This window comes from Xiphophorus hellerii, chromosome 1, assembly GCF_003331165.1.
Source record: "Xiphophorus hellerii strain 12219 chromosome 1, Xiphophorus_hellerii-4.1, whole genome shotgun sequence".
NCBI lineage: Eukaryota > Metazoa > Chordata > Actinopteri > Cyprinodontiformes > Poeciliidae > Xiphophorus > Xiphophorus hellerii.
This window is the reverse complement of record NC_045672.1, coordinates 8,888,871-8,915,839: the sequence shown is the minus strand read 5'-3', so window position 1 is coordinate 8,915,839 and position 26,969 is coordinate 8,888,871. Positions and strand designations below refer to the sequence as shown.

Sequence of the window (26,969 nt, the reverse complement as noted above, 5' to 3'; positions counted from 1 at the left end):
TTTTGAATTAACTTCAATTGTTCTGTGTTTATACGACTTTACAGATGGACGTCATTTTTTTCTTAGACATTACCAATGGGTAATTCGGTTTGATAAGATGGAATAATCTACTGAAATTTCTAAGTAAAGTTAGATAATGGCATTTAAAGTCCAAAAGATTTAATAGAACTGAAGATGGAGACTTTTAGGACTTGATAAACTGATTCAATAGCAAAAGAGTCATGCACTATAAAATCATTTTTCTCTTCTGATCTGGTCTAGTTTATTGGTTTTTAAGAAGTTGTAATTAAATAATCAGTAGATTCAAGTGACAATACTCCATTAGAGGCCAGTTCCAACCCCCCTATCTCTCCTCCCCTGTCCTCCCTCTCTTGTCCCTCCTTCTGTCTGCATGGGCTCCATATCCGATCGATTTCTGCTCTTGGCTTCCTGCCCCCACCTGCCCCCACACCTTTCACGCCACCTTTTTTTGCCACCACTCACGCATGCTCATTTCCATTCCTTCCTTCATCACCTTGCTTCTCTCTGACCTCTCCTTTCGCCCCTCACCTCTTTTGTTCCAACTCGTCCCTTTTATTGCTTCACGTCACTCGTTTCTCTCTCTTCTTCTGCACCTTATTGCTCCCTCCGCCCTTCGCTCTGACCTTTCATCCTAACTGCCTTACTCCTTCTCTTTCCCTTTCCATTCCTTCTTTTCTTCTTCTTTCCCTCCGTCCCCCTTCGTTATCGCTCATTCCCATTTTAACCCTGTATTGTCATCTGTTGCACTACTCTGTGTTCTCTTCCATTAAAAGTATTCCCTCCTTGCCCCTCAGCCGTTCATTCTACCGTTCATTGTCCTTTTCTTTCTTTTCTCCACACTTTCATATTCCTCTTTGACCAAGCTCTTCTTCCTCTACATCCTTTTCTTTGTCTTGTGAGGCCCATAAGTTTTTTCTCTCCCTAGTTTTCTTGATGTCTCATCGATGGGACACCATTTTGGTTGTACTGTTTTTTTTTTTTTTTATTGTTGTCATGTTTTCTGTCACCTTCAATTTTGTTTCCTCCCAAAATGTCTCCTCCCTCATTTCTACGTCTTTTCTCTATGATTTTTTTGTTTGTGTGTTTTCTTTTTTTCTTTCTTCTTCTTCTTCTTCTTCATTAACGTGCCCATGCATGCAGCAGCCTGATTATAGGGACCAATCAGATCCAGACAAGAAAGATGACACTTACCAGAGCAGCCAATCCATCAGCAACGACATGCAAAATCGGGCAGCTGGACAATTGGAGCAGGAGAAGGAGACGGATCGTTCCACGGTACGCTCAATCATAAACAACATGACAGCAAACAACTCATGCTGGAGACCCAATATGTCCGCCTCAGTGCATCTCTTGGCTGAAAGCCAGCACCAGTTTATTAACCAGACAGCGACGGAGGTCACACCAAAAACCTAAACATAAAACTTTGACCGGTGTAATAATACTTTAGCCAAACAAAACAAAATAAAGTATGCCCCCTTTAAATTCTAGGCACTTGCATGCTTTACATATTTTGTACATATCTAGGATTTCTCAGGTGTACTTAATTTTCCAAACATTTATATTTTTACTTTCACAAGACAGGATCATTTATAAACCCACAACAGAAAGAGGGTGTACTATAATGTTGCTTTACAATGACTCCACATTACATTGGGATCCAGAAAATACAGTCGCTACCTATTCAGGCAACTATAAATTGACAGCTCTGTTTGTGTGAGCGGTCACCAGAGTGCTGAAGATTATCGGCCCCATAATCGGGCCGATATTAGTTACCCATGTTTATCTACACGTTGTCGCCGTTTGCATATGTGATTCTGGAGGTGAGCCACGTAGTATTTGTTTGAGCATGTGATAATGGTGCAGCGCAGGATTAGGGATGTCTAAACAGAGAAGCAGGGTGTGGTTGTGTTCTTTACAGTGCTGAAATATAATGGTTTTAAAGTAAGAGTTTGCAGTTGTAGAACTAAACAGACATAGTTCTATAATTTAGCATTGTTTTCTCTTTTTTTTCGCTTTTTTTCACTCAGAAAATATTTGATTTTATCAGGTTGGCCTACAATTTCAAAAAGTAGTCGGTATAGAGCTGACCAGCGATTTGGTTACCAGTTGTACCTGAATGCACCAAAGAAAGGTGACTGTTGGGATAACCGCCGTCATTGGATGGACTCCTGTTGTGCATGTCTGCCATTAGAAAGACTCACATTGCTTTCGGAGCTGGTGGAATGCAACAGGCAGCTGGATTTGACCTTCAGTCTGGTTTCTTGGTACCAACAATCTTCAAATCATTGATACAGATGCACCAGTGCCCATTATAATTAATTAGATTGGAAGCTGAGATCTCTGAAATGTTTAGGTTTCATTTTCTGTGGTTGTTCGTATCCTCCCCTCACCACTGATCAAAGTTTATTCCTGAAGCAACCTCTCTGCTGCTGTTTTACCAGTTGCAATACGAAGCACCGTGTATGTGAGAAGCTAATATTTACAATTTTGCTAGAAAGTACAATTATAACCCAAGACAAAAAGGACTTCCTCTGAGGATGTTGTAAGGCTTTAAGATGAGTAACAACAACTACGATTTCAAATCTGACTATGATTCAGAGCTCCATAAGCATTTCATAGAAATAATTGATAACCATATAAACTAATTATTCAAAGCCTTTTCAATGGGTGTGCTAGCTGGAAGATTTGGGTGAGGTGCGGCTCTGTGTCAGGACAAACTTTATCAACACAGGTTCGCAAACAAAATAAACAGCTACGACACTGTCCAAGCAGTGGTACCAACAGTAAGAATAGACCGTCGTTTGCTTGAGCTTTTTATGTTGTGCTTCCATGGCAACCAAGGCTTCATGCATCTGCATCTTTATCCATGAGTATGAGGGTGAATAGGTCAGGGGACACCAAAATAAACTGAGAGAGGCGGATAAGTGAAGGGCAATGATAAACAGAGGATGGCAAAAAAAAAAAACAGAAATTGGTTTTTGCCATCTTTCAGGGTCTGAAGCTCAGACCCTAAAGTGCTGAGCTTCAGGGTCAAGCATACAAAAGTAAATCTAGTCTGTCCATCTGTTCAAAAGGTTTTAGTGTGACAGTAAAGATATACAGTAACTCATATTATTTCATAGTCATATTCATTAGAATTACTGGATTTGGACTCCATTTCTTTATGTAAATGCCTAGTTTGTGAATGAAATTAATATTGTATCAATTAGTTCCTCATTTTTTTATGTACTTCTTTGCACCAGAGTCATTTTGTAACAGAAAAAGTCATTTCTCTTGGTGTTAGCGGGAAGTTGCTCTTGGTTGGGGGTGGTGGAGGCAGAGAGCAAGCCCAGGGGAGGGTAAGAAAGGACGTTCATGGTACAGTGGAGGGTTGATGGATTGCACTCACTCAGCAGCTAAATGAGCCATGGGAGAGTGCATGAGCATAGGTGTAGGAGGTTTGTGAAGACTTACAGTAGACTTGTACAGCTCAGAGTTGATTTAAAGGTGATGTGGCACGTCTCTTTTCTTTTATCCAAAGGGTCCATTTTTAGTCACTTCTTCTTCAGTTATTTACTCTTTCCACATGTTTACTTATTAGTTCCCCTCCGTTCTAATTGTCATCTCTCATTTCCTGTTCTCTCCAGTCTGTCCAGCTCAGTGACCTGCAGGCGCAGCTGTCCACAGAAAAGGAGTCAACCAGAGGAACTCTGGAGGAGCTGGAGAGAGAAAGGCAGAACCACAAAGAAATCAGCCTGAGACTCTCACAGGTCAGTTTAAAGGAGGAGTAAACAAAAATAGTAATTTTGCCCCAAAAGTCTAATTCTGTTGGATCAGTGTGTTTATGTTCTACGGCTTGAACTCTTTTTCGGTTTTATTATTTCCAAAGTGAATCTCAACGTTTTCAGGGTTTACTCTCAAGAATGAGCAGAACCTCGGGTGCTTTCTGTGCCGTTTTTTGTTTCTTTAATTTCTGGGTCAGTAACTACAGTTCTTTGTAAAAGTGTGTTGAACTTTTCACATTTTATTTCATTTTCTGGCTAAGACCAATGTCTCTACTAGCTTTTGCTCTAAACTTGAGCAGCTTGCCTGTTTCCACTGATGTAAATCCTCATCCACAGGACGATTCTGCCATCATAACTATTCACTGAAGGTGTGTTGAGGGATGCAGTGTTTGGGTTCAGCTACATATGTGGTCTTGCATGAAGGCCAAAAAGTTTAATTTTGATGTGATACAACTTGCTGTGTCATCCGCTTTGGATTGTAGAAAACTGAAACCGGGACTTCTGTTGATTTCTTCTGGCTAATCTTCCATATTGACCAGATTTGTGGATTGCTTGACAGTGATAGTGATGCATCAGCCTTGAACCTTCTCTGACTGACTACGTTCCGCTCTCAGCTCCAGGAGGAGCACCAGAAGGCCCTTCTCCGACGGGACTTCCAGCTTCAGAGCCTGGGCCTGCAGGCTCGACTTCAGCAGAAGCTGTGGGGTCAGGAGAGGACTCTGCTCGTTCAAGAGTCCCAGCACCTGAAACAGGCTCTGTTGCTGCTGAGTCTGAAACTACGCTGCTTCCTCAAACAGTGGAGGCTGGGCTGCCAGAAGGATGCAGATGGGAAAGATGTTTTGGAGGTATGAGTGGATGGAAAGCAAAAACATTAATTAAAGCTGCAGTATGTAAATGTTTTTTTCACATATCTGTTAAAGCTATATTAGACAGATAATCTGAGACAAAAAAAATAAAGAGCTCCTCTGCCTTCCTTTATGGTCCTCCTGTCACAAACACTGCTCTGTCAGAAACAACCAATCAGTGCCAGGAGGAGGGCCTTAGCGCTGTCAATCACTTTTGTATATGTTCTGCTCACATCCTCTCTTTTGCTCTAATAGCCTCTGATGATGGCAGATAAACAGTTTTTCTGGAACAGTAAGTTGTTTCTCCTCCATTAGCATATTTAGCAACGCATACACGAGCGTGATAGCTAACAGACTGTCCTTGTGGCTCTGATTGGTTGTTTTTGACATGGACTGGTAGGTTTTTGCAGATGGCAATAGTACCACTGGGAGGAAGTGGAGGAACTCTTTTTTTTTTCACACTGATCACCTGTTTCACACCATATTGTCATGTTGTCATTAACAAACATGTAGAAAAAATATGTAAAAGTTACATACTGCAGCTTCAAGACGTTATTTCAATTTGTCCAAGTTGCAATTTCATTGATTTATCCTGTTTTACAAGAACTGATGGTTTTTGCGTTATTTATTTACATAATAGATCAAAAGTGTTTGCTGTGTTTCTCATAGGATAAAACTAAGACAAGATATAAAACACCAGTTCCTAAAAAACAGTCACAAAGTCGGCCTTCTATCACCTGAAGAACATTTCCAGGATTAAAGGACTAATGTCTCAGCCAGATCTAGAGAAACTCATCCATGCGTTTATCTTCAGTCGCATTGATTATTGCAACAGCGTCTTCACAGGTCTGTCCAACAAATCAATCAAACAGCTGCAGCTGATCCAGAATGCTGCTGCTGGCGTTCTCACTAAAACCAGGAAGATAGAGCACATAACACCAGTTTTAAAGTCCCTACACTGGCTCCCTGTAGCTCAAAGAATAGACTTTAAAATACTGTTGTTAGTTTATAAATCACTGAACGGCTTAGCACCACAATACATTAAAGATATGCTTTTATTGTATCAACCTTCCAGACCTCTCAGGTCTTCCGGTTCTGATCTGCTCTGCATCCCCAGAACCAGAACCAAACGAGGAGAAGCAGCTTTCACCTTCTATGCACCACAAATTTGGAACAAACTTCCAGAAAACTGTAAAACAGCTGAAACACTGACTTCCTTTAAATCTCAACTAAAAACCCACCTGTTTAGGATTGTATTTGAAACGTAATCAATTACACATTTAATGATGGAACCTGACTTAATGTCCTATGTTGATTGTTAATTCTATGACTTTGTGTTTCTGTGTTTGATATGATGTAAAGCACTTTGAAATGCCTTGCTGCTGAAATGTGCTATACAAATAAAATTTGATTGATTGATTGAAAAGAATAGGCTCTAAAACATTTCAATCATTATGTGTAGCTATAAAATAGGAAATATTTTGGATTTTCTTTGGTTGAGGAACTATTGGAAAGAGGAGTTGAGGTGACGCTGCACTTTGATTGGCTCCTTAGATAAACAGCCTGAAGGATTTGTACCTGCTGCTGGAGGAGGAGAGCCAGGCAGATAAGAGTGCCTCTGCAGACGAACAGCCTCTCAGCCCGACTATAAAGGCAAGCAGACCAGCACACACACAAAAAAATGCATAGGACATGCATTGACTTACGTTTTGAACAGCTTCTTGCATGTTGCTCTGACAGTGACGTGTGCATGACTAAACACTTACTAGATCTGTCTGTGTGTTGTTACAGTCAAGTGCTGTGAGCAGCACTTTGGCAGACCTAAAGGTTGCTCTGCAGGACCTGAGTGCAGAGTTGAGACAAGAGAGACAAGGCTCCCAGGAACTTACTCAGCAGTTCGCAAAGGCCAAAGCATCAGTGGGAGGTGGAGAGAACCGAACTAAAGAGCCTCATCACGCAGGTAACAGAACAGCAGAGTAGAGCTGCTGTAGAAATGTCAAAAAATATAAATCACTAAGTTTGACAAACAATTTTTTTTTCTACTAATATCATGATGAGCAACGCTTGTGAGAACAGAAAAGAGCTGGAGAGAATCAAATGCAAGAAAGATGGAAGGTAGCCATCTTAGATTGTTGAAGTTCAATGGGGTTTTACAAGCCATGTTTTAATTTGGTTACATGAAATATGTAAATTTTAGAATTTGCACAAGTTTGTACGGCCCCCTGTGAATCAGTGCAGCTCTACAATTTTGACTGCAGGGCTGAACATTCAGAGCAGCCTTCTTTTATTTCTAGGAAGTAAAACTGCATTTTTGAGTAAGGTGATAAGATGGGGTGTACAATCATAAATTAAGAAATGTGATTTTTATTGACAGTACTAAACCAGCTCTACCATATCGCCAAAACACAAACATAGTGACTTTTTGCTGACCTTGGGGGTCAGGTAGTTTATTTGTAGGTAAAACCTTTTCCAGCTCCTCTCAAGCTTCGGGACAGGATTTTAATGGCTCCTCCTCCTCTTGATTGTCTTTGTCTCGCTGTCTGTCTCACAGCTGAAGCTGTAATAGTTTTAATTAACAGCCTCAAGGATAGAACTGTGTGTAATGGGGCAGGGAAAGAATGAGAGGTAAATTATTGCCGACAGGGAGGCCTATTAAAACAGACCTAATTGTATGATATCATCCCTTCTTTCTTTTTGTATAAATGTATATTATGTTAATGCATATTCTGCCCTGGACCTAATCGATATCAAGTTGCAGGTCAGATATGTTCACGTTTTTTTTCTAGGAATTGATTATGTGCATTTGCCGCCCCGCATTTATTTTATGTTGTTTTTTTGTGCAGTTTCACTTTTAAATATTGAAGACGTTAAACACAAATAGTATTTTGAGTGAAAAGGGTCACTTAGAAATATTACATCCATCCATCCATCCATCCATCCATCCATCCATCCATCTTCTTCCGCTTATCCGGGGTCGGGTCGAGGGGGTAGCAGCTTCAGAAGGGAGGCCCAGATTTCCCAATGAGTTTTATTTTGCATTTTAACCCATCTGTAGGAAGAAATTGCTTCGAAAGTCCCTATGACGTCATTTACCTGTAAAAAATGCATACGCTTCCATTGGCCTTTTATGATTGGAAAAATAAAAATATTTACAAAAAGCCACCTATCACCACATTGTAAGTTAAAGATAATTCACTGAAAATTGATGGGAGAAAAAAAAATCACATTCATGAATGCAGCAAGTGATCCCACAGTGGAGGATTTTCTCCTCGTTATCGGGGTTCTCCTCAGCATACAAGCCTAATAACGCTCACAGAGACGCACGCCGACACCGACAGCCGTCGTTAATCATTCCGATCTCGACGAGTCAGGCCTCATTCTAGGATGCCAGATCATTTGTCTCCTGATGGCCAGTCGTAGATGAGAGCCTGAGTTCACAGAGACGAGACACTTTTCCCTTCCCCGACAGCGAACTCTTTGGTATCAATTATTAAATGTAATTTGTAATGTTCGAATTTTTACAGTAAATTTTGGAAAATGAAACAAAAATAGTTGCATTGTCGTGTAAAGGCTTTAAACCACCTGTCATATCTTTACATTGCATGTACGAGACAGAAAAACTGTCGACGGAAAAACCGGAGACCGATCAAGTACCTCTTTAAAATTTTTAAATCGTCAAAGCGAGGGATTGCTTCGTCTGTGCAGACCTGAACACCTCTGGCTTTTTCCTGCCAGGTGAACTCTCCCACTAGGATGAGTCTGTGTGTGGGTGTTGCTCTCATCTAGATGCCACATTTGGAAGTAATCTTTTCTCTGCCAACGATGCAAACTGTAAAGTGTGCAGTGTGGGTACGTGTCTGTTTTTTATGTGTGTGTGTCTGTGTAGATCATACAACAAACCAGCCGACCACATCAGTGCCAAGTCTTCCTGGCAACTCGCAGCGGGTCTTCCAGCTGTTGCTTCACTGAACAAGTCAACTCAATTTCAAACACTGTCCTTCCTGTCAAACAGCCTGACAGGAAATTATCTTCACTGTTCGACCTGACAAACAAACCCAGTCAGAGAGCGTACAAATGATCTCAGGATCCCTGAGCGCTTGCAGGACAAATGCAGCTTTCTTCCAACCTTTAAAGGCCTGAGGCCCCCCTTCTGATGCTGCCTTATATTGTTTAATGCAGGTTAATCAGTCATCCTGGCTGACTGTGGGATTGTTTACAAACATCTCTGTGATGACAAGCTGAGCAGCTGGAAGCTCTTATTGCTCATTCATCACATCTGTGGCATTAACTTCACTCATGAAGGGAGGAGGACATGTGCTATATTAATTTGAAAATCAAATGCAGTCCGCAACACTCTGGTCTGTTTGTTTCAATGTGTGATAAAAGCACATGCAGCTTAACCAGAAACATGCTTACCAATGTCTCTTTGTGGTTCCTTGTAGGGATCTGAAAAGACATATTTATTTTAGTTTTATGTCTTTGTTGCTAGTGCGTCTTATTAGGGCTGCAACTTATGATTATTTTAGTAATCCACTGATTATTCGATTATTGTGAAGGGTAACCGGAGAACCGTTTAAATCTTTTTTATACAATATTGGAATATGGATGCATCTGCAGCTAAAAAAAAAATACTTCTAACATTAACGTGGTAAAAGCTCAGTCAATCAAGTTTATTTGCTTTTTAACATATTTCAGAAACAAAGCAGTTCAAAGTTCTTCACATCATAAAAGCACAAAAATACAAAGTCATCGAAAAACACCATACAGTCAACAATTGAGAAACCAGTAACAAACATTACATTTTTATGAGTGACGTGATCAAAATGATCAATATACTGTACATCAAATATGCTGGTCAACCTTCCATTTATTATGGTTCAAAAGTAACTCTATCCTCAGCCTTTTCTGCTTGATTTGACTATTATTTGACTAACTAACTAACTTTGCTAATTATTATGTAATGTAAAGCCTCACAGGATTGTGCTTTTATTAGACCATTAATATTAGACCATTAATTCCAGTAATACTGTTGTTCTCTGTACAGCACCTCTGTAAAGAGAACATTATCACTGCAAGTTGTTAAATATATTTTTAAAAAAGGCTTTACTAATTCATATTATCAGCAGTCACATCAAAACAGCACTACTAATATTTTAAAGCAAATGAGAAACATCTGTCCCTGTGTATATTCCGAGAGAATGGAGAGCTATTTCTGCCAACAGTCAGTATTTCCAGATCCAGCATGCTCCATAGCAGACAGAGGTTACGAGCTATGATGGATAAAACTTTCCCTTAAAACGTCTGACTTTCCTGTCGTCTTCTAAAGTCTTGCTTTCTCTCATTCTTCTGCAGCCATGATGAGTCACAGACGTGTCTGGGGATGTTTTAAAACCACTTAATAGCTTCTTAGGCCTATATATATTACTAAATGTAGCAAGTTTTCTTATATTAAAAATATTACCTATTCATAAACGTGACAAGTATTTCCTACTTACTGGTAAAGACTCAGATGCTGCCTTCCTTTCCAAAAGCACTTTAACTGTTTTAGATTTTACCTCCATAAATACAGTTAAAGTTGCTAAACAGTAAGTATCGGGTTTTGACCCAAACACCTCCGCAAACACTTGGCATGCAGTGAAATAGCCTCCCTCTCAGCACCTCTGCAGTAAACCACGTTGAGTTGTGGGCCTCATTAAGCTGTGTTCGTCATTAACAAGAAATACTGCGCGGCTGTAAGAGACGGGAGTTGGGCTCGGTCTGAGTGTGCTTCACTGTGACTGGCTGCCTGACAGTTTCATTAGTACCGCACATAGATGCCACCGAGTCGGGCAGCCAGACTGAGGCACAACGAGAGGATTGATGGGTCTGGGAGGTCTGGGTGTATGTGTGTGGGCATTTGAGTTTTCATGTTTGTCAGGCCGACGTGCCAGTACTGTCGGGCGTGCGCGCGGTGAGACACGGACGCTGAGGAGAAAATGTAAAACCGCTCATACATATTTAAGGGGATTCCACCTACAGAATCTGCAACAGCGGAACAGAAGGGAGGGTGAAAAGAGGAGTGATGCAGCTCAAAATTAGAGAGTGAGAAGTCTGCAGGGACAGGATGGAGTGAAACAGAGTTAAAGGGGAAGAGAGGCGATGACAGGGAAGTCCACAAATACAGGACGAGACATGTTGCTATCCTGAGACTTCCTCTTATGAGTGGGCGATGTTACATGATGCATTTATGGATCCCAGACAACCATCAATTCTAATTATTAACAAGACACAGTTTATGTTGATTAATATTGACTAAACTCAGACACAAAGCTGCTGGGTAGAAAGTTACTGACTGCTGACATTCAGAGGCCAAAATCTCTGAACATCTTGTAATTCTAATTTTTTTTTTGAATGCGACTTTTTTCTCCTGAAAGGGCAACTAAAACTCTTTTTTTCCCCCTCAATTATAATCTCCTGACTAACAGCAACTAACTACTCTTCCTGGGGAACTCTGTAATTTAAATTATTAAAACCTATAACACAGAGAACAATGTGGACTCTCCCATTTTCTATTAAATTTTCCCATCTCCAATATTTCACTCTATAAAGCCGACTGGATGATTTTAAAGTGTAATTAGGCAACACAAGCCAGTATAAATGATTTTAATCACTAAGCAAATTAAAGTTATTTTTAAGCATATTCAACTTAAGTCCAATTATGACACATTTCCAATTACCTTGATTATAATGGCAAAAATAATAGTCCGCATTAGAAGAATAATCATAACTATGTTGAACTAATGGGGCCGAACCTGCAGCTCTGCTGCTAACGTGGATGAGCAGAAGAATTAGATGGCTACCGAAGTGTATTTATAATTATTTCTTTAGGTCAAAATTCCTTTTTCTCAATATTACTTTTTCATACTTAATAATAAATTCATACATCGCCTTATATTTATTAATTTACATTGACTTCTAATCTTGTAGTCTTCCATTAACACGTTTTAATTTCAGCATCTTGTGAAGTGTCGTAGCAAAAAGAATATCAGTCAAATTTTTTCCATGTTTAGTCAAACATTAATATCTGTGACAAATTAACTAAACAGGGAACCTAATTAGAATCTTATAACTTTAGTGGATGACACTGAAATGGGAGATTTAGATTAAACACTCACTCTTCTTAGATATTAGAATTAAGAAAGATTTTCTTTTTCTTAGTAAAGAGAAAATCCCATTACCATTTTTAAAAAATTCTGACTGAATTTACTGGTTTTCACCTTCCAGTTTGAGACCAAACTCGGGAAAACCACAGCAGCACTGTCCTCCGCTGAAACACTGGACCCTCTTGACCTGAAGGTGGCTCTTAAAAAGGAGCGTGAGGAGCACCAGCACCTCCTCGCCGAGTCGTACGCAGCCGTGATGGACTTAACCAAACAGGTGAGCTGATGTCCAAGCATGAAATGAAAACCTACAACTTCTTTGGCGCTGATGCTGCAAACTGTAAACGCATGACGAATTCAGAATTTCAATGGACTATTTCAGCTGTTGGAATTGGGCCTGTCGACACAATAGTGAAAACAGAATCAGGTTAATGATGTACAGTGACTTCCAAAAGAACCGGCCTGCTGGCGGTCGCGGCATCATGCTGACGGGACGCAGGAAGAAGAAATTGAAGACAGCGGTCATAGCATGAGATAAATCCATCCATCCATTTTCTGTACACCTTTGTCCCTTAGAGGTGTCAGGAGGGGTGCTGGTGCCTACCTCCAGCTAACGTTCCGGGCGAGAGGCGGGTTACACCCTGGACAGGTCGCCAGCCTGTCGCAGGGCAACACAGAGACAGACAGGACACACAACCATGCACACACACACCTAGGGAGAATTTAGAGAGATCAATTAACTTGACTTTCATGGTTTTGGATTGTGGGAGGAAGCCACACATGCTCAGGGAAAACATGCAAGAGAACAGAAAGAGCCCGGGCTGGGAATCGAACCCAGGACCTTCTTGCTGCAAGGCAACAGTGCTACCAACTGCGCCACTGTGCAGCCCGCATGAGAAAAACTTTCTTTTTTAAATTAAAAGTTTTGAGGGACGTGAACATGGATGTACGTCACCTCCATCTGATTTCAACTCATCCTGCTGTTTTTGAATCTCTCTCCTTTGGCTTGTCCGACCGTCGATCGGATCAGCTTCAGATCGGAGAGAGGAACTGGAGCAGAGAGAAGCTGGAGCTGCTGGAGAGGTTCAACCAGGAGAGAACACAGTGGGAACAGAGGCTGAGAGACGCTGTCACACAACAGGAGAAGGTGCGAAGGGTGGGTCTTTGTAGGTCCATGTGAGTGTGAGAAACATTCTGAACGTCTTGGGTTGAGAGTCTGACATTGAAGGACATTCCAGATCGATCAAGTTACAGAATGAAAGTTAATTTCTGCTAAAATTCTTCTTTTAATATTGCCTCTTTACCGTAGAAACAGCCATGCAGTGTCAGGGCTTTTTTCACATTTAAAAAATAGCTCCATTAGTTGATGTTGCGCATGTAGAGTTCAGACCTCTGGACACGATGCTGTTGGTTCAGGTTGCTGCTCTGGGTTTCTGCTTTCATCTTTTTGTGGACAGAAACAGTAACTGCACAGATGTTAATGCCATGATATTAGCAGAGGTGGGCTGAGCACCCAAAAGTTGTACTTCAGTAAGAGTAGCGCCACTTGAAAACATTTTTACTCAAGTAAAATTTTTAAAAATAGCTGTCCAAGAAAATACTTAGGTAAGAGTGGAAAAAATGTTTTGGTAAACTAATCAAAGCATCAATCAGTTAATATTTAAAAATTACTGCCTCAGATGGATAAAAATATAAAAATAAGTTTAAATTATTATTATTTTTTAAAGACAAATAATTCATATAAATAATATAACTACAAAATAACAAATCAGGCAAAAGAAACATTTTTCCAAATCCGCTGCATTTGATGTAAAACTGATAAAACTGCTGGTGTCTGATTATTGTTTTTTAAATCAAAACAAGCTCGTTCTCCATCCAGTGAAGTTACTCGCATTGGAAAGAGTATCCAGAAATGTTGCTACAGTAAGAGTAGTGACACGTCTTAATAAAATTACTGAAGTAAAAGTAAAAAGTCCAGAGTAAATAAAAATAATCCTAAAAGTATTTATTTTCCAAAATATTCCTCAAGCAAATGTAATGGAGTAAATGTATCTGGTTACCATCCAACTCTGGATGTGAGTAATTGCTGGACTGTTCTGTAAAAGCTCAGCTCACCAGAAAAACGTGGTCTCTCATGTGGGCTGCAACATGTCAGTGAGGGCTGACAGCGTGCTGCGACCTTCTGTGGCCTCTAAGGTTAAAGGGATTTTCTGCGTGCCTAACTCAAACCCCAGAGGTGCATTTAAGGCCTTTCTGTCATCTTTGAATTACTCAGCCTGCAGAGAACTCCCCTCCTCTCTCTCACCCTGTTTCCTGTCCACGCATTCGCTTTTTCCACTTCCGCGTCTGTCTCCGTCGTCTTCCTTCCCCCTCTCTGCTGTCATCCTGTCTCGTTCCAGGCCTGTGCAGGAAAACTGGGAGGAGATTCAGCTTGTCGTTTAGCTTTTGTCTCAGCCACTCTGATAGCAGCATTATCACGCTCTGCCTTCCTCAAGTCTTATGGATGTGTAATTTGTTTGGACCTTTTCAAGCTTTTGGGATGTAGTTGTAGCCCCACCAACAGGCAACTTAGTGTAATCCTTGCTTTATTACACTTAAACAGAACAAAGGCGGTCAATTACTACACATCTTTTACTTTCAGTATATAGATTTCTGTTTATTCAGATAGTTTGGGCTGCACAGTGCTGCCGGTGAGAGTAAAATAAGGTTGTCAGTGCAGCTATTGGCACAGCATCTGCAGATGTCCTTTTCTTCCACTTCTCTTCCTCCGCGCACAGAGGAAATGGCTTCTGAGCTTCAGATCTCACCTCGAGTGCAAAAGCCACTGACTCAGCATCAAATCCGTGTTTCACCTCGATCTGCCACAGACTGATTATAGCAGGCGAGATTCTTCACTTCTAAACACTCCAAAGGAGGCGGCCGGCCACTTCACGCTCACGATAAAATGCTATAGGAGTTGCGATGCGCAGACGTGTCACGAAGGTCGTTTAAATGTTGATTGTTTGCAAAAACCAGATCAAGTCCTTTCAACGTGACTCTTCTCTTTTCCCTCACAGTCGAAGCCTCCGGGAGACGAACCCACCGTGGACACGGGTGTTGTAAATGGATCGCCATCGCCGAGGTGACAATGAAAAACAATCACGCTTACTTTAGCATGTACTTATCCAAATCATTAGTTGTCATCACCTTCACTTTTTATGGCTGTTTCATCATCGGTGCTTTAAGTTAAAGTCAGAATCAGTGTCAGAATCCGTTTAAACAAGTACACTGGGACTTTTTAAACCTAAAAAAGTTAAAAAATAAATAAAATATGAAAAAGAAAAACATACAATACCCCTAAATAAAATCCAAGGCAAAGAAAGGAGGCACTGCATAGGTCCACAGCTCAGATGGACCTATGAAAAAAAATGAAAAGAGAAGAAAAGAAAAAAAAAGGAAAAGGAAAAAAAAGTGCATTGCCCAGAAATTTGGCTTTCACGGAAAATAGGCAAAAAGAAAACTATTGTTAACATAAACCCAGAAGAGGTCATTGTTAGAATTTGCTACAATTCTAACACTCACAAAAAGAACTACGATCACAAATAATAAACATTTTGTGTTGATCTGTTACATAAAATCCAAGTTAACAAACACTCAAGTGGGTGGTTGGGAATGTCACAAATGTGGAAGAATGAATACTTTTGCAGATCACTGTAAATTTGTCATTGTGACATCTGAACATAACTTTTCTGTTACTGCGTTTTTGAATAGGATCAAATCTACACTGGAGGACTCAGAGGGTAACAGATCTTCCTGTGTGAAGGACAAAGCACATTTTGGTTCAATGCCGCTTTTTACTGGATCCGAGTTTGGAGATATAACCGTGAAGAACTGGACCAGCATAACCAACGAGGTTTGAAACTCCGGCTTTTATACGGCTACTGGTCTAAACTTTGAAAAACTTTGTTGAGGTTTCCCTCTTGATTTTTTTTTAATCTTAACTTAGAGTGACTGTTTTCACAAAAGCATTGAGTCAGAACATTTACTAAACCTATGCTGTTGTCTCCTGGTCTAGACCCCAGAGATGGCTGATGCCTGTAAAACCTGGGATGGTCCAAGCGGTTCTTCTAGCAGCTCCGCGGCCTCTCAGATGGACTTGGACTTTGTGCAGAGGAGCTGCACTGCTCCGGACCGGACCGGCATCCGTATCTACTACAGCCCTCCTACTGTGAGGCGTATGGAGCACCGGAGAAGATACCAGGAGCCTCTAGATCCCGATCAATACAGCGTTGGGGGCTCCTCTCTGAAACAGAATGACACAGATGGTGGCGTGGCTTCACTAAACGCGCTCGATGCTCAGCAACAACAACCCTCCTCATCGTTTACCTCTTCCTATGAGCAGTGGCTCAGCTCGCTGTCCAAGCAGCACCGGGAGCTGCTGGAGAGCAGAGGCAGCAGCATTTCCACGTCGATGCCGAGCGTCTTCAGCAGCAGTGGGGAGGCTAACAGGGTGGTGGACGGGATGATGTCCGGTTCTCCCTACCATGACCTGGAGATCGGAGACATCTCTGCCAACTTAAGCGATGACATGAAGGAAATGACTAACTGTGTCCGGCAAGCTATTCGCTCTTCTTCTCTGGAGAGGAAATCCAGCAAGGAGCCTGGGAGTCAGGTATCATCTCTCATTCATTTTGATCCTTTTTCCAGCAAATGTTTTTTTTTTTTAAATTGTTTTGAATGCCTAGTATTTTCCTGCTTGCTATTGCTATTCTTGTTGTATTTAATCTTTATTACTTTATAGCAAGGATGCCAAACTTAATATCATTATGAGTTTACATGTCTTTGTATTGAAAAGTGCTTTGTAAATAAAATGTAACATTAAAACATGTTATAAATGTTGGATTTAGACAGAAAGAGCTCAGTGTTCTAATTGCAAACTTAGCTCTACTGGAAAAAGTTCAGGTAAAAAGGCTAATCCAAAACATTTTAAACTTCTTTCAGCCCGGTGGAGTATCCAACAAGTCCACCCAGACTGTAGCTCAGGGTGTCAGCATCGGGCTGCAGACAGAGACCAGCAGGGCAACGGGGTTGCACTCCAAATCCTGGTCACCTCGGCCAACGCCAACAACCACTTCCTCGCTGGCATCCGCCCGAACTCGGCAGATTTCTACATCTCTGGATAAAGTGCACAGCCGCATCGAGAGGCCATGCTGTTCGCCCAAGTATGGATCGCCTAAGCTACAGCGGAGAGTGTCTTCTGGTAAAACTTCCTATCGCTTCCCTCTGAACCCAGCTCGTTGGTGCTTTGGAGCATTTTTAGACGAATGACCGAGCAAACCGCTGGTTTCAGGTTCCACTTCCAGACTGGACGGCGCTTCCTCCAGCAGGGACCGCAGCATGTGGAGCCTACATCAGAGGGCCATCGGTGGGAGTGGCGGCTCTGCTTGGGCTCGCTCCACTACGACGAGGGACAGCCCCGTCCTGAACGGCCTCACCGACGGCCTCTCCAGCCTTTTCAGCGTAGTGGAGCACTCCGGAAGCACAGAGTCGCTTTGGAGGAGTGAAATAGGTGAGATCCTTAATCTAGGTCTGTAACTCTATCATCTTTTAAGTATTTCAGATACATCACCTAATCACATGGAGACGCCATGACCGACGCTGGGAGTGAGAGATTGTTTTTCCAAGTTATGTTTGCCTTGACTTTATAGCCATGACTTTCACTTGTTCAAATCGAGGTAATTTGTCTGCTGAAGTAAACAAACTTATTTGGGGCTCATAGATGGCAGCACTTACAAACATTGGATAAAGCTAGATTAGAAAGCGAGCCATACATTCCCTCTCCTGACATATTTGTTTGTTTAATCAAAGAGCCGGATTCACGCCCCATGATTTATACCACTACGCCATAAACAGCGTTTCCCATAACACCGAAGCAGATTTAAGAGCATACAAAAGTCGACCAGTTTATTTGTACACGGCGGAGCATTTTCTCTCCATGGTTACTAATGAATAGATGCGTAACTACGCCACACTGCAATATCTGACTGCATCTGACTAAACTTGAACATCAATCTTCTTTCCATGCAAAAAGTGTCTGCTATAAATCCACAAATACACTATCACCAACTCCATTCCTCGTCAAAAGGTTTACAATAAAATGACAAGTTTGGTTTGCATTCATGTCCGTCTGTCTGTCCAGCCAACCACGCAGCACCCTGGAGCCATTTTTAAGGTGAAATCATCTAAATAAAAGAGATATTAGGCTCTCAACCCTGTCTGCTTTTTGACCAGCTTTACAAGAGTTAACACTCACATAGGTTGTTTTGACGTCCATTGTGGTGGAGTGGTACATGAAGATGCTGACACCACGAGCAAAGGCTCAATCCCTGCAGTAAAAGTTACATAACAACAATCTGAGAAACAACATAATTTGATGGAACAGAAAAAAGCCAAAATGTCTTCTAGTCTTGTTCTATCTTAAACCCACAATAACTTCAGTTAATCCCATTGGTGATAATCCAAACCTGTGATCCCTGCGCTGCTATAGGGTCAAGCCAGACGGCCAGCCCGGCTCGGCAACCTCACGCTGCCGGAAAACCCTCCGGTGCTGCTGTTTGCGGCTCCGACTCCAACTCTCAACGGTATGGAGGGCTGGTGCAGGAGTTCTTCAGGAATGTGTGCAGCAGCCGCGGCCCAGGTGGAACCCCCCTGTCCATGGAGAGAGTGCAGAGAGACCCCCTCGCTGTCCTCGGAGGCGTGGGTGTCTTGGGTGGCTTGAACAGCGTGGACGACCCCACACTCGGAGGGGCTGCTGCGCTGGCTGGACTGAGTGGAGGCAACGACAGCGTGACCAGGATTGTTAATAAGCGGTTTATGAGGCAGACAGCTGGGGAGGAGATGATCAGCATCATGGGAGGAGGGAAGGAAGCAACGAGCAACAGCGTGGCTGCAGGACCGGGAACCGAGGTTTGTTCTTTCAAATGAAATGGCAGTTTGTAGTATTTTGCTAGTTTTACTACATGTTACATTTTATCATATTACAACCATAAAGTTCAACCTATTATAGTGGAACTGCAGACCAAAATGTGGTAAATCTCCTTTTATAAAGTTCACTTTGACCAATTGCCTTCGAAGGTCATGTAATAAGTACTTGTTGTCCACTTGTGTGTAATGAATTCAGCTGTTTTGTGAAGTTTCCAGAGGTGTGTTTGAGGATATCAGTGAACTAACAGCATCACACAGACCAAGAAATACAGTAGACTGCTCAGAAAGAAAGCTATAAAAGCACTCTTAATGTGTGTACTGAAAATGGTAGCAGAATGATGAAGACCTGCCACGCCATGGCCTGAACTGCCAGGTGGAGGAGAGCACTGATTACAGCATCTGTCAAAAGACCTGTGGTAAAAGGAAGCTAAAAATACAGCCAAAGTTACAACAAAGGAGTTTAGATCAACACATTAAGTCAACTTTGCAAAGACTAGAAAACTCCTCTTGAAATTATGTATATCCAATCTGATTTGTTAAGGAAATTGGGCAAAAGTTTAAGTTTCTAAATGTGAAAAGCTGGTGTAGAGATAACCCAAGAGTTGCAGCTGTAATTTTTAAACATCCATGTATCATTTTCATTCTAAAGCACAACTATTTAGTTTGATCTGTTGGTCTAACCAGTAAAATGATTAGAATATTAATGAATATTTATTTCAGGAGCTTTATCACTACGTGAAACATATCATACAGATTAATTACACACATACAGTATGGGTGTTTGAAAGCGTTTATTTCTGCTAACTACAATCATTTTCCACTTACAGTTAATAAAAACAGGATATTTAAAATCAGAAGATCACATCGGAGCAATAAAAAACTTTTTAAAAACAGAAAATGTGTGCTTAATGAAAAGCATGTTTGCTACTTAAAGGTTGTTATTTTCAAAAGATACTTTTAATCTGACAAATGAGACTCACTGGGACTTACTGAATATGTCGGTACATGAATGTTTGTACTTATAACGTGACAGAATGTGCAAAGGGTAAATGGGTATGAACATGTTTCCAAGGCTCTGTACACCATGGCATCATGATGTGGGCAAGAAGTAACTTAGTTCTGTTTCCCAGGATGCACCTTGCGATTGTGCTACCCAGTCCTCCTGCTTTGTCCGATCGTCTAGAGCAGCTGCTCGCCACTGCAAGCACCGCCCACAGGACTCTCCAGCTGGAGCCGAGGAGAAAGGAGACGCCTGTAACGAGTGACGAGGCTCCCTCTGCCCCAGCGAAGAGTCACACAGAGGAAATTCACTTCTTCACAAACACGACTGCCTTGGAAACGCTTTCCCGCACCTCCGAGAGCACCAAATGCACACAAACACCTAGAACCTGCCACGCACACAGGCCCACTGCCAAACATAACATCGCGTCAGCACACAGCGCAAACTGCCCCCCACAAAGCTACTGCCAGCTTCTCTCAATCAGGACCCCGGAGACGCCACTCCGGTTTCTAGACGTGCAACCGATGCCAAGGACTCCGCCAGCATCCCAAACCTACCAGCAGGACTGAAACCAGAACTGCCGTCTAACACTACAGATGCCAATCAACAGGTTAAATAATGATGATGTCAGGACTCAAAACACAACCTCCAACTAACAGAATAACAGGTACTACAATCAGTCTGCTAATATTAAACGTTCACAACTACATGCTATAATGTTACCACCATCATGCTGTTTAATGAGCAGTTATTTTAAATATTATGTGTAACTTTGGGGGGTATGAAACAAAAAAATTTTTTTTTTACTATTATTATTGTTTGTTTTTTTTTTCATATACATTCTGGCTGGTCTGAGACAGCCAGTCTGCAAATCGAGACACAGTGAAACGTTTCGATGATTTCACAGTGTTGGACCTGTACTTAAAACATCACGCATTGATATTGCTTTGCACAATTGACCTCACAGATTGCTTTGCACAATTGACCTCACAGATTTAAAAAAAACGGCACATCTTAATGACACATAGCAGAGTGGCATACACTGTATCTTATTAGTATAGGAAGACTTTGGAAAGTACTGGGCTGTGTGTCTCAGGATGACTAGATTTGAACTAAATTGAAGAATGCAGGTACCTAGTGGCTCAAAAAATGAAACCATAAAAATGGTCTCTAAAATAGAGACTGTGTTTAAGCAGTGTTCCTGGAGAGCAAATATATCTTATGGCTTGGTTTTCTAGTGCCGTCTGCCCTCTGTCTTATTGAACAATGGGAACAAATACAGACAAAACGGGTGATATGAAAGCCATGACTTTGACCTTCGATGATAGAAATTATGTCTTTATTTTTAAGCAGACGGCCAGAGATTGAGTTGTATTGATGTCATCCTTTAACAGTAGAGCACCAATCTGGTAAACGTACATATCTACTGTGCGCCATCTTGAAATGGCTTCTGTTGTGACACACTTTGGGAATCATTCCTCCTTGTTGTTAAGTTAAACTGGGATCCTTTTTGTTAAGCTTATGGGACGTTGGATAGAAATGTAATTTTTTAATGTTTATTTATTATGTTGTTTTTTCAGATTTACCCAAGCCAATGTTGGGAGCGAGAAATTAAAGGCATTCCAGTTTTACTAATCAATCAAAACGTCTTTTGGGATCATAATCACACGGTTGGGGAAAATAAACAAATACCGTGCGTTGCAAAAGTATCCATACTCCGTGACCATTCCACTATATATATATTTACATTCATCTAATCTATTGTAGCTCTGGTTGCATGTTCATGATTGTTGTTCTGTTGGAGGGTAAACCTCAACCGCAGTCTCAAGTCTTTAGCACCTCCAGGATTTTCCAGAAATGTTCTCCATCAGTGTTTTCATGAACCTTTGTACTGGCTTTACTAACAGTTATAGATTTTTTTAAAAATAAAAATATTAAAAAACCGCGATTGATATGAATACTTTTGCAAGGCAGTGAACTCCATAGTTTAGATACTTGGACCAGACACACTAACTGTCTAAGTCGAGATATCAAAGTAAACATATTGTCACAACCATACACTAACGGCTGTCTTTCTTACTAATAAGGCTCGTTGAATTGGTTCATAGCATTACAACAAACTTGAAATCTCTTTCAGGATTTTTAAAATGTTTTTTTGGGGGTTTTTTTATCAGAAAAATATGACTTTTAATATTTAAATATCTAAAGCATTGAAACTTTTAACTTATTTGAAATGGATCCATAAATTGATTTTCTATATAAATAAATGAAGCTGAAATACAAAGTTAACTATAAGATGGACTACAGAGTTAATTTTCCTGTAACAGCGGGACATAATGGGCAGCATAAATCAACACTAACAGAACTGCAAAGTCACAAAGCCTGGTTGTGCAACCCTGCAAATAGAAAAATCTGATGTTGGACAAAACATAAAAATATACTCTGAAGGATTTTTATACATGTATCTTGAGTCCATTACTTTGCCATGTCCTTCTTTTTATATTGGATTTGCTATTCAAATGGCCTGTTGGATTATCTGTCTTATATTTTGTCACACTAAAACCAGACTCTCTAAAACAAACAAACTTCCTTTATTTAGGAAGTTTGTTTTCGTCATTAATGTACTGTATCCTGGTAAAGCGACAAGAGGCTAACAACTGTAGCTGGATGTGGCAAAGATTGCACCTCTGGCATTTTTAAAATACAATGTAATTTCTTCTGGAATATCTACTACTTTACTTTTTAATTGATGTTCTGCTGACCTGTTGTCAAGTCTCTGTTTTGATACGATGGTGCTAGTTGGTGTGCAGCCTTCTGTGGACTTTAACAGAGAACCTACCCATCCCTGTGCATGCACACAGTTTAATGACTCAGCAGTTTAAAAGTAGGGCATTACAGAAAGTACATATACTGAAATAACATGCTGAGGAAAACCCACAGTCTCTGTGCTACTGTCTGTCATTTTGGGTACAAAACCAGCTGCTGCCTTTCCAGCCACTGACAGGAATACAGCTCACCTAGACTGTCTGAGTTCTGGCCACGATTTTATGGCTGTACTTGATGTCTGACTGGTTTACCAGCTAAGCAATGTTTCAACGGTTTCCAAAAAGGTCATTTACTATTCCTTTTTCATATTTCACTTTTTTAAAAGCATTTGCATTGTCCTGCACAACAATTATCTGATGCTATAATTTAATCTCGATTTAAACTCAACAAGAAAACACAGTAAATATGACTTGAATATTTTATGTTTTCATTTTCAATTGAGCTATTGAACCATTTTAGGAAAAACGCCTTGGTTTTGTTGCAAAACCCCAAGCTCAAGTTTCAACAAGCTAGCACATTTAGCTGAGATGTTCATCTAGCAAAGCCGTCATTCTCACTACCACCACATTTCCTCCTGGCTGTTATTTAAAGCAAATCCTTGTTAAAATATATTAAAATATGATATTCTACTATAGAAATCTGACCAAAAAATTTAAACAATAGGGCAGACTGTTCCTTCAGTGCTGATTTACATTAAGATATTTAGTATTTTTCTAGAACCCAAAATAAGCTCAAAGGGCTTTCTGTAATTTGAAAATGTTTGCTGTAATGGAAATTTTTCATAACAATATGATTCAAAGTATTGCAGCTGTTTGTCCCACTGTTAAAGAGTTATCCAGAAATTATCATTTTTGACTTTGCAAACTGTTAACTTTAGCTTATTGCTAGATGCTCATGGAAAAACAGTTCAGTTACTTGTCAGTATAGTATTCTGGTCCTCTTATCAGACCATATTTGAAATATTGGAGGCACAAGTTAATTTTACATAAGTCAATGACACTAAGCTTCAATAAACCAATAATTTGAGTACTAATATTAAACATTCAAACATATACAAACAGTTAGCATGCTAACAAGACAGCCATAGCTCATAGGATATTATTAAACCACCAAAAAGGTTTACTCGTAGTTTTTCTTTCAAAACTTTTCTGCCTGCAGTTAAAACCCTAAAAAAAAAAATAGCAGACATTAAGTAGACTGCACCACAAAGTTTAGTGGTCATCTTTATGTACTATCTACTGTCTAAAAAGATTGTTTCTAACAGTTTCATTCTCCAGACTACAAAAACCCAAACTGATTGGCACACAGAAGATTTCCAAACCATGTTCAAATAAGAACCTGTCTTTTTCAATCTTTCCTTTGCATTTCTATCTGAAACTCAAAGCTATTAAAATTGTGTGCTATCAACAAAACAGGGTTGTGCTTAAAACATTAACATGATTGGCTTTATACACTGCGAACCAATAAAAAGCTCACTGTGGCAGGGATTTATGGGATATTCGTCGTGCTGTTCCAAATAAAAGGCAACTTTATAACATGATTCCTATATTGTAATTTTAAACTATATTTCTGATTGTCTGCACAAAAGTAATAGTGGACAGTTTACAGAATTTCGTTCTACCTCTTAGACTGTAGACTAAAATAAACACAAACACTAAATTCATGTAAATCTGCCAGAAAATGTTGTCAGTTGAAACTCATGCAATCTCTACATTTTAATTTCAATGTCATTCTGTCAACAAGAGGGTCACTTTAGTGCCTTTCCTCTACAAAAGTGTCTTGTTTTTACTAGAACTTTTTCCTTTCTCTGCGTAGATTCCATTACAAAACAATCACCACATCTTAGTTCAAATATTCAGATTAGATATCATTGTCGAATTAAATCTAAAAGTTGTACTATTTTGCACAATTGATAAGGGATTTATGAGATGAGAGCTAAAGTGAACCCTTAGATATTAATATTTTGATTCATCAGATTTCCAAACAAGTCAAAATTAAGAAAAATATAAATTTTTTTCAATGCATGTCTGTAGCCTACACTGTTTTTTTTTTTTTTTTTTTTATGTGAATAGGTCTAAATTTAAGATGGCAACGTAATATGAAGAATCAAACACATGATGAGAAAAGTTATTTCATTATTATTGTTATTTCATTTTTGATGTCTTCGAAAGAAGTACGCAAACATGCTGGACACATACTTGTTTGATTTGTGGCAGAATGATAGGGTTATATGCATATAATGATTCTGATTATTTTTAAATTGCATTGCCACATAGGAATGTGGCTTGGTAGAGGCGGATATCCGTCTCTCCCTAATCCCTAAATTGTATTTCACCCATTAACTAAAACATTTAGCAGAAAAACACCACCAGCCAATGACTTTTTTAAAGGCTCTGGGGTATCAACCATTACCTGTATCCATTTTTAGGTAAGCCTAGTAAAGCAACATAAATATTTCCATCCTTTTTGTAAATGTTTCCCATACCACTAATTAGATTATTACATGCTGGGATTATGTAAATGACTCTTAGCTGATCGTAATGATAGCTAAGGTACTGCTGTATATTAGCTTTATTAACATACTTTTATCTCTTTTTAACAGTGCTTGATTAATAAAAGGAGAACATTTTAAACGAGTACTTGCTAAAGAATTCCCACCCACATTGTAAAGCAACAGGAAAGTGACACGGTTTGTTCCCTGCCCTTCAGTTTCTATGAGAATAGCTGAATGTCAACAGCTGATCTGACCCAGGTCGCTGTGGAAATATGTAGCTCTCTCCCTCTTTAGATGGCACTTGACCATTTTCATGTATATAGTTGCATTTTGAAGATGACTGACGGAAAAAAAAAAATGAAATGAAATAAAACAATAACAAACATTGAAAGATGTGAGAAAAAGACGTACAAATGGATTTTTGAAGGTATTTCTCTTTTTCCAACCATGGTAGCTTGTAAAATAAGATGAAACTGCCTCCTGTTTGTCATAGAATTCACAAATAAACGTGTCATGGATTTTGATGTGGTTTGTGGTCTCTGCCTTTTTGCTTCCTCTCTGTTCTGCATCGGATCAGACTGCGGTTCGCTTGAATGATGCAATTTCTACGTTAGCAAGAAGCCTCCCCAATGATGTGGTGAGAGCTGATTGCGATGCACACACAAAGAATCTGATGTATGTTGAAGGGCCCAACTTATTTGTTTTCCAACTGAGCTCCAGTTTCTCACAAGAAAAGGAAAACAACAAATTGAGCATACACAAAAAAAAAAAAAAATCAGCAACTTTTGTGTTTTAGTTATCTGGGTTGAATCCTCTTGAGGAGGATTTAAGTTTGTGAGTAGGGAAGTAAACCGTCTGCCAGTTCATTATGGTTATATTCAATAAAAAGTGGAGGATTTTGAACTAACCTTTGAGGAAACAAAGACTCCTCATAGTGTAATTTAGTGCTTGTCAAGAGTCACCGGGGTGTTTTTTCCAACCAGTAGAGGGAGCCATAAGGTCAAAGTGGAAGGTAGAGTGAGCCACCTTGGGTGTCTGCTTACTCCTAATATATGGATCAGCTAGTCAGCCCCTGCTAGTCTTTGGGGTTACCCACCAGATGGAACATCTTCAGGATAAACTGGGACCTTGGACACTTGTTCTCTCATCTGTAGCAGAACGCTCTCGAGATTGGCTCATCTGGGGCCTGTGCAGTCATTTTTGGAAAACTGGACTCTGCTCTAGTTTTTCTACCGCTGACTTCATGCCTTCCCTCTAAATCTGCCTCCTGCTGTGATTCAAGCTCTGGCTGGGGCGGAGGTTCTTGCATTTCAGCGTCAGAATATTGTAGGTTTAACTTTAGCCTTGAAAACTTTTATTTGATTGCTTATTGAAATTATTAATAAATGTAGTAATCTAGATTTAAAATAAAAAACAAAAACTACTTATTTAAAGTATGTATGGAAAGACGAAAGAAAATGACATAGAATTAGGATGGACAGAGTCTAGGAAGGTTTGTTTTTTCCAGTTTGTTTTCCTGATAGAGTCAACAAATGCATATGATGGAGTTTAAGTTTGTCTCTGACACCTCTGGCTCAGTGTGACAGAGGACTTCATTCTAGCTGGTGAACTGGTTGGTCTTTGCTCTCATTTTTCTCCTGACAATATTTCCTCTTCTGTCTTTGACACATGAGATGATGAGACAGGCATTGTGGGTTTGTTAAGGTTTCTGAAGCCTGCCCCAGGACTGAGGACACCTGGCACCTAATTGCCTCACAATGGGTGTGGAGCATAAAGGGAGACTCACTCACCTGTTTTCTTCATGCCTGCATTTGGTCGCACTTCAGTGGGAAGGTCGCTTGGTTAGCTTGCAGTGGCCATAACTCTAACAGTCAGTAAGTAATGTTTCTCCTCCTGTATAAGATCAGCAGTTTTAGT

General features: G+C 40.2%; 1 protein-coding gene across 1 annotated transcript in view; it reads left to right on the top strand.

Annotated features, from left to right (window-relative positions):
- The window catches only part of LOC116724939 (protein SOGA1-like), a 92,552-nt gene extending 66,976 nt beyond the window's left edge, over positions 1 to 25,576 (top strand). Inside the window, 15 exon segments of the mRNA XM_032570739.1 lie at positions 1,162 to 1,296; positions 3,648 to 3,770; positions 4,400 to 4,630; positions 6,185 to 6,283; positions 6,422 to 6,547; positions 6,549 to 6,590; positions 11,894 to 12,046; positions 12,800 to 12,916; positions 14,826 to 14,890; positions 15,520 to 15,661; positions 15,824 to 16,420; positions 16,750 to 17,008; positions 17,099 to 17,317; positions 18,296 to 18,714; positions 19,863 to 25,576. Of these exon segments, the coding sequence (XP_032426630.1) occupies positions 1,162 to 1,296; positions 3,648 to 3,770; positions 4,400 to 4,630; positions 6,185 to 6,283; positions 6,422 to 6,547; positions 6,549 to 6,590; positions 11,894 to 12,046; positions 12,800 to 12,916; positions 14,826 to 14,890; positions 15,520 to 15,661; positions 15,824 to 16,420; positions 16,750 to 17,008; positions 17,099 to 17,317; positions 18,296 to 18,714; positions 19,863 to 19,997 (2,862 nt within the window). The 3' untranslated portion in view covers positions 19,998 to 25,576.
- The last annotated feature ends 1,393 nt before the right edge of the window (positions 25,577 to 26,969 follow it).